Here is an 8,270-nt window from a genome sequence, read left to right on the forward strand (position 1 = left end):
CAAGTGTACATATTTCGTAACGACGTAGGGAGCAACTTATAATATACATATATAGATAAGCGTGTAGATAGAGGTAAATAGTTAAGATATTTATTAGGTGAACCGATAGACGGTTATGTAGGCGAATGAATAGACATAGGCGAACTGCTCACGAGGGACAATGGGGGCGAAGTTTAGGAGAAGGGATGTTGGAATATCTGTACTTATCGATGCTTACCGATATTGATGGCTGTAAGAGAAGTTAATTCTTTCGTGCATTTGTAGATATGAGATACAAGATCGTGATAATGTTAAAAGGTACTGAATATCAACATTGTCTTAAATTATGATGTCATTTGTAAAGAAGTATTCAAATAATTAATAACAGTAAAGAGGGTGCTTTTGATTGAATTATAAAGTATTAAGTTAGAAAGAAAGTTCATTGTGTTATAAACGTCAAATTCAAGCAGCTATAACTTCGTTAAAAATTAACGAAATTTAAGTTTTGAAAAAGAGTTTTAAAACTTAGATTTTTAAAAAGTTATGCCTTTTGAGTTTTATGAATTTTGTTATTGTTATATTAAAAAAACTACGAATTGGACAACATGAGAAAACTTTCCTTTGGCTTTGTGGGCTCAAAAAATTCTTTCAAAACTTATCGATTTTTTAACAGAAAAAGAAGTCTAAAGTTTTTCTTACAAAATTTTGTTTTCTAAAAATGTTTCTAACAATAAGATTTTCATGTTACATGTAAAAGAACGCTACAAACTTTCGTTTTCACATTCATTAGTATCTAATGTTTAAAAGATTTAAGCAGCTGCTGTTTTCTATTAACTTTCCTATCACTTTACTTAAATATTTTTGTGACATCATACTGTAAGATACTCAACATAAGTATTGAGAATTTTTAAGATTGCAATTTCGAGCACGAATTACTCCTTATTAATCTCAATTATTGAAACAAGGGTTGATAGATGTGCAGGTAAACGTTATGTGTAATGATAACAATTTATCGGATATGTTAAAGAACAAGAATTTTACGGCGATTAGAACAGTGATATTTACGGTACGTATACTTACGTTATGCGACTCTCTTCGGTCCGCAACGATAAATGTATGTAAATAAGACACAATTGTGTGTGTGTGTGTGTATGTGTGTGTATGTGTGTATGTGTGTTTCGATGGTTCTTCGAACTGATGAAGCAGAAAGATATACTCTGTTATGACGTGTCCCTTACACGGATTTAACATAAATGAATTTTGAATACATCACTTCGTTTGCTTTATTTCCTACAAAGTTGTCCTATTTCCTTACTGAATATGCGTTGCATAATTCCCTTTCCATGATAAGTATTTGCCAAAAAGAAAGATCTTAGGAAAATATACTCTCTTTTTTTAGATCAATATTTATGTAATATTTATAAATGTTAAAAAAGTTTTTTCTGAATAATACATCGTAATGGTATAATGCATTAGTACTGATTTTGTCATGTAGTCTTTTCTTACTAAAATTATGAAAATATTAATATATGTTCTTGTTCGTTAAAAATAATCTTGAGATATATATAACCAAATGACAATTTTATTTACTAACGGTTTTATATCAAAACGATAAACTTTGGCTTGTAGCCCTTTTCTTTTTGTACTTTTATATTAATATATATTAATAAATCTGATTCGAAAACGCATCCACTGAGTAGTCTTTGAAAAGTGAATTATTCTATGTTAATTGATAGAGCTATAATGATATTGACATCTGGTTTACGTCGCAAACTATGAATCCTATAATAGTTTGTGCTAATATTGACAATTAACTTGTGATGATTTGAGCTAATATTGACAACAGTCTATCAAAAAGAACTTTCAAAAATTAAATTTTTGATGGATCACGTTCATTAGATAAGTGATTTGTTTGTATTCTCATGAATACGTTGCACAAAGCATGGCAAACACCAGCGATATTTACACACCTGGAAAAATCGAATTGTGACATATAAGAGATGATATATAAAGATGTTCTAATAATTGAACATCTTACAAACATTAGTAACATTATAAAAATTTGAGAACGACACATCAGAGTTTCTGAAATAATAAAAACGAATTTATATACGCAATATGATGATTACATAATTTAATAAATATTAAATTGAATGTTAAATGATATTTAATAATTTATTAGATACATTCTTTTTTTTAGTAAAATTGTATAAAAGTTAGAAATAATTGTGTTGCTTTCTTTTATTTTAAAAATTTATCTCAAATACATTAATTATAAAATTAACACGTTTATATGTTCATTTAAAATTTAAATAATTTAAATTTTATGAGCTAAATAGTATCTAAATCTTTTTTTACCTTTACTAAATTAAATGTTACTTTTTATAATTTTATGTGTATATATATGTAAAATTTAAAAAATAGATATCTCACATCGAGAGATTAGATTACGTTTATTAAATTATGTTACGTACTCATGTCAATTAAAAATCACGAACCTTTGACGTGCAATGAGCACACTTTGCTTGTCGGACAATTCGTTGACTTCCTCTACGTACTCAAGTTTATTTTTGCGTCATTACGAGAGGAAGATCCGGGGTGCGGAAAATCGTGCATATGTGATCGTTCAACGCGCAGTCGCCCGATTTACGTCGATGATTCTCTGTCAAAGTTTCAGATGATCCACGATCACGCGTAGGTGCATATCCTTAGGAAGTTGCATTCCAAACAGTGCTATTGCTAGTAGTTATAGTACTTGAAATAATTGTGATCGTAATAAAATAAAATTTAAGGTAAGAGGTAATGAACATATCGTGCTATTATACACTACTCAACAAAATTAAAGGATCACTTGTTCCACCCTGCAAAAATAGGCAAACTTTGAGATAGAATAACTTCGTCAAAAATCATCGTATCGAGATGTTTAAAAAAGCATTTTAAAGCTTGAAATCTCTACTTTTTAGACCGGTATTCCAAAAAATGGTCTTACTGATATTTCGTAAAGTTACACAAACATTAATAAAAGTGCGTCAAACCTGAAAATTTTATACGACATTTGAGGAGTTTCACGAAGTCAGGTAAAAATTGTGCACAAATGCGGTTTACAGCTTTCGAAAGAGAGAATCTTTACCTTCAATTTGTTTTTTTGTTGAGCTCTGTACGATTTTTTTTCACCGAGTTATTTAACATTTAGGTAAAAATGGCCTTTTTACTTCAACCTTCCTTTAATTTTGTTGAGTAGTGTATATACATATGTATATATATATAAAATTTTAATATTGTATCGTAAATCGACAATTAAAAAATAATTACGATTTATAGAAGAACTATTGATAAGGAAAGGATAAGTATTATTTAGAAGCATTAGTTGAAGCTGTAAAGAGAGAGAGAGAGAGAAAGAGAAACTAGAGTTTAATATCAGCGTAAAATTTTGATTTAAAATTTAAATAATAAAGTATGTCGTTACAAAGAAAATGCGTAGATTATATTATTGTCTTGCATTGTAAATGGAAGGAATAGTGGATAAAAATTTTATTGCGATCGGAGAATAAAAAAAAATAATTATACATGTTTATTCTTCTTATTTCTTTAGCGTTGGGATGAGCGAAGCTGAAGTAGAACGCTTCTTAGCCAATCAAAGACAAAAATGCGAGTTGTTTAAAGGTGGGCTCAAATTCATATATTATTTAAATATCTGTTTTGTTTTAATTAAATATTTAAAAAAATTGTAATTTTTCCAATGTTTTTTGCAAAAAAATCTACATCTCGCGAAAAATTTTTTAATGTCTTAAAAGAATTCAAAAAAATCTTAAATTTCATTAAAAATTGTAAACTATCGATCGGGGTTTACCGGACCCTCGATAGGATGTTCTCTGTATTGAATAAACAATCGTTATTGCATCAACGAGAACGCCTACGCTAGGTATGTCCACATTTGGCAACATGATGTCGGAGGCCACCGGAATCAACTTATTTGAACATAACATCACTGATGAGGAACAATTGGAAAAGTATCGCGGTGTTGTCGAAACCAGTGTCATCATCGAGAGCAACGAAACAGAAATTCGTCAATGTCCGCCGTTCTTCGACGGTTTACTCTGCTGGTCGCGTACTGACGCACCAGGAACAGCCACTTTGCCCTGTCCACCGGCTTCGATTATGGGATACATCGATCTCGCGAACGACAGCTTGAGAAAGCTTGCGGTGGCCAGCAAGGTCTGCTTGGCGAACGGCGAATGGTACAAGAACTCGGACGGCATCTCCTGGAGCAATTACAGCCTGTGCGTGCTGAACAGCACGCGCCATATCGAGAAGAATTACTTACCGTTGTACGAGACACCAGCGGAGTTTGAACTACTAAATGTAAATTATTTGTTGTGGCTATGCTTGATTATCGAAATTGAAATTCTACCCACTTGCTGGGCAGATTTTCTGTGGCATTATAATTTAATAAGCTGCGATTAAATTAATGAACTGGAATTAAAAATTTTTTAAGTTTGATGTTTTTGGATGTTACAAAAAATAAGTAAAATTTAATCATTTGTTAACAAATTATGTTATATTCAAAATATTTATAAAAAAAAAATTTAGGTATATTATATTACATTAAAAATCCTTTAAATTTAATGAGCATTGTGTAATAATTACATATAATTTAATATTTTTTTTACGAGGAAAATATTAAAAGTACAATAGAAGAAACCAGTAATACAAATAATATATTACACCTTGTTTGTTGTTTGCCAATATTAAACAAAAATGCGTTATACTATGTCATTTGTGTCTCTTAAAAGCATCATGAGATATGAGTTATTGTATAGATAATATAGATATTATACTGTACAAATACAATTAATTGTTCTTGCACAACTTTAGATTTTAAATTTGCTGCTACGATTATTATGAATTCAATGTATATAAAACAAAATTGATTTATTTATATAGCTTTTATTATTATGTACTTTTGACAGAAATGGCTACCGATTATCAGAATGATATCACATATTGGATACATTACTTCGTTTAGCACACTAATCGTTGCTATGGTGGTTTTTTCCTTACTTAGGTAAGTACTATGTCTTCCTTATCAGAGCATAGTCGCTATATATATATATCATTTCTTTTCCATTCTATTGAGAGTTTTTCAATTATCGCTAATATGTTTTCCATACTTATGTAGGAAACTCAGGAATCCCAGAAATAGATTGCACATGCACTTATTTGCGTCCTTTATCATGAGAGCTTTTATGGCACTCCTTAAAGATTGGAGTTTCATAGGCGGCATCGGATTAGCCTGGGACGTAGTATTTGTCGATGGAGATAATGCTTTTATTAAGGAGGAAAATGTAAGTAGATCATTGATATAATTATATTCTAATTTTTATTAATTATTCATTTAATTTTTAATGACAGAAATGTAATACTGGTGGCCAATTTAATAACTGAAAAACGGCATAATTAATTATTTATTTAAAGTATTAAAATTCTGTTCAATATTTTTAGTATATCAAAAAGAAAATAATTACTGTCTTTTAATAATAAATTGGCCATTGTTAAATTTTTACGAATATTATTTTGATTTTTATTATTTTAATTTAATTATTATGTATAATTTTGTGCTCAATTTATAACTAATCTTTTGTGTTTATCTAAAAAAAAAACTCTTTGATAATCTCACGAACTATTTTTAAACAAACTATAATTGAAAATAAATTATTGCATTAATCAATTAATTTTTTAATATTTACGTTTGTGGGGAAAAATAATATTCTAATGATCTCTCTGGACTTTTGTTTTCATCTTTACTTAATCAAGTAATCTACTGTATTTTCACTAATCAATGTTTTCAGACTTGGGTCTGCAAAGTTATTACGAGTCTGTGGCAATATTTCATCGTGGCAAACTATTCATGGATCTTGATGGAAGGATTGTATTTGCACAATCTAGTTTTCCTGGCGCTATGTACCGACAGCAGCACAATAGCTCTGTACATTGCACTAGGATGGGGTGAGATAGAACAAACTTATTTGAAACCATTTCAAACGTAAAGCCTTGAATTGCAGTTTACTCAGATTTCATTACATTAAATAGGTCTACCCGTCTTGGTAGTAGTGCCATGGATTGTATTTCGCGCGACTATTGAAGACACTCTCTGTTGGACCACTCATAATAATTCCTCGCTGTTTCTCATCATAAGAATACCAATGATTATATGTATTTTGGTACGTCAATTGCATAACGTAACGGGGATTTGATTGTGTGGATAAACTATCTGCTTATCTCTTTCTTTCAGTTCAATTTTCTACTGTTTCTCAATATTGTTCGCGTCCTGTTGGTGAAGTTGAAGACGTCGGTGCATCTGCAGCGGAAGAAAATGAAATACAAGTTAACAATTAATATAAATAGCTTTATTACAATTTATAAATTTATATTATTTTAATTTAAGATTTTAAATTAATTTTGTTATTTTCGATACGTAAGGACGTTAAATATGGCCTTTCGAAAATTTAGTTAAGCACACGATCTTTGATTAGATGCTATGTGTTTATATTAGTTTTAATTTTTAATTCAGAAGATGGGCAAAATCAACTCTAGTCCTATTACCACTCTTCGGTATACACTACACAATTTTCTTGGGATTATCCTACCACAAGGACTACCGGGTTGAGCTTGTAGGGCTCTTTTGCGATCAACTATTCGCATCCTTCCAGGTACTTAAGATGCGAAGGACCTAACTCTTTTGCATAATTTAAATATTCTCGCACACATTCACTTTACTTATCTTTGTAGGGCGCCTTCGTGGCTTTTCTTTATTGCTTGCTAAACGGCGAAGTCAGAGCAGAAATACGTCGAGTATGGAAGACTCGACGATCAAAAAGGGAGGTCGATTTCTTCATCTCTGGACATACGAAAAATTCAAGAGACGGAATCAATCGAAAACGGCATCGATCAGAGGACGATGATGGTACCAATTTCACGATAACAGCTATGAAAAAATTGCCGGTGGAAAGTATCAAGTAGATTCAATCAGTTGTTTAACCATCAAACAAATTTTATTTATATATAATCTGTTTAAATATCTAAAAATATATGGATTGAATACATGGATTGAAAAAGTAATGGTGAATATATCTGGAAATAAGAAAAATGAAATTATAAAGAGCTAAAGTGTTTTTTATGTTTGCAGAAATTATATACCATAAGTATCTTTAATGTGGATATACATATATTATAAATCTTATTGTGATTTTTTTTCTATGAATATGATGTACTACTTGTCTACGTGTTCGAAATATTTTAGCATATCTTATAAATAAATGTTTCTATGTATATGTCTGTTTGTATGTACAGTATAAGAAATTAGATTAAATATGTATAACGATGAAGAAAAAAGGAATAAATTAAGGAGTGTTCGTATATTTCTACGCAAGATCAAAAAGAATGATTTATTATTTCTAAGAAAATAAAATAGTATAATAAAATAATTTATTCTATGCACGAATAATAATCTTTAGTATAATATTGGATTGTTATTAACATTATTATTAAAGTTTAAATATCTTTTTATTAATTTTCTAAATTTATATAATTAATAATATACATAATTAATAAAATATATAATTAATAACAAACGCTAATAATTGTATATTTGAATTAATAATATATCAAAAATTTAAATAAATTTTTTAAATAAAGGTTCACGCGATAAGTAGTTCTTAACATCATTGTCTTTAAATGTAAATCCATTTAACATTACAAGAACCAACATACATAAATATACAATAGGTTAGTGCATGTATGTTAAATATATAATTTATTCCTTAATATAAAATTTAATAATATTTTATTGATTTGTAATAACTGTGAAGTATTTATAAGAGCATGTGTTTAGCGGAATGAAAGGGGAAAAAGGGTTTCGCGGTCGTGAAAAGAATCGTTATTGTGGTAACGAGGTATGAACTATCTCATGACACCCGAGATGACTGATGGAACACATTAATCGAATGCCTCGAGCAGGGCGTGTGCTTGATTGTTGCGGCGAAGATCGGTCGTGTTCACACATATTATACACGTATGTACTCGCACGCGACACCTCGTCGTAACTTTCGGTTGCACGCGTCAACCCCCGCACGAGCAATTTTCGAGATGAGTGTTGGCCGTTGGATTGGAAGTAGATTAAAGTCCGATTGACCAATTTGCATAATTGCGGGTTCTACGGTTCTATCCCTATAAAGTGGGTGACACCATTCTATTTCTTCTTCGATTGCGACAAATATAAGCCCCATGAAAAT

General features: G+C 30.1%; 1 protein-coding gene across 1 annotated transcript; it reads left to right on the forward strand.

Annotated features, from left to right (window-relative positions):
• The first annotated feature begins 3,578 nt into the window (after window positions 1-3,578).
• On the forward strand, window positions 3,579-6,999 carry LOC108780211 (Diuretic hormone 44 receptor 2). The gene is made up of 9 exons (XM_018547846.1): window positions 3,579-3,642; window positions 3,902-4,341; window positions 4,950-5,044; window positions 5,159-5,324; window positions 5,829-5,985; window positions 6,070-6,200; window positions 6,272-6,363; window positions 6,551-6,689; window positions 6,769-6,999. The coding sequence occupies exons 1-9, from the start codon at window positions 3,579-3,581 to the stop codon at window positions 6,997-6,999; spliced, it is 1,515 nt and encodes a 504-aa protein (XP_018403348.1).
• The last annotated feature ends 1,271 nt before the right edge of the window (window positions 7,000-8,270 follow it).

The sequence above is a fragment of the Cyphomyrmex costatus genome, unplaced genomic scaffold (genome assembly GCF_001594065.2).
Source record: "Cyphomyrmex costatus isolate MS0001 unplaced genomic scaffold, Ccosl1.0 scaffold69, whole genome shotgun sequence".
In the NCBI taxonomy this organism is placed as follows: Eukaryota; Metazoa; Arthropoda; class Insecta; order Hymenoptera; family Formicidae; genus Cyphomyrmex; species Cyphomyrmex costatus.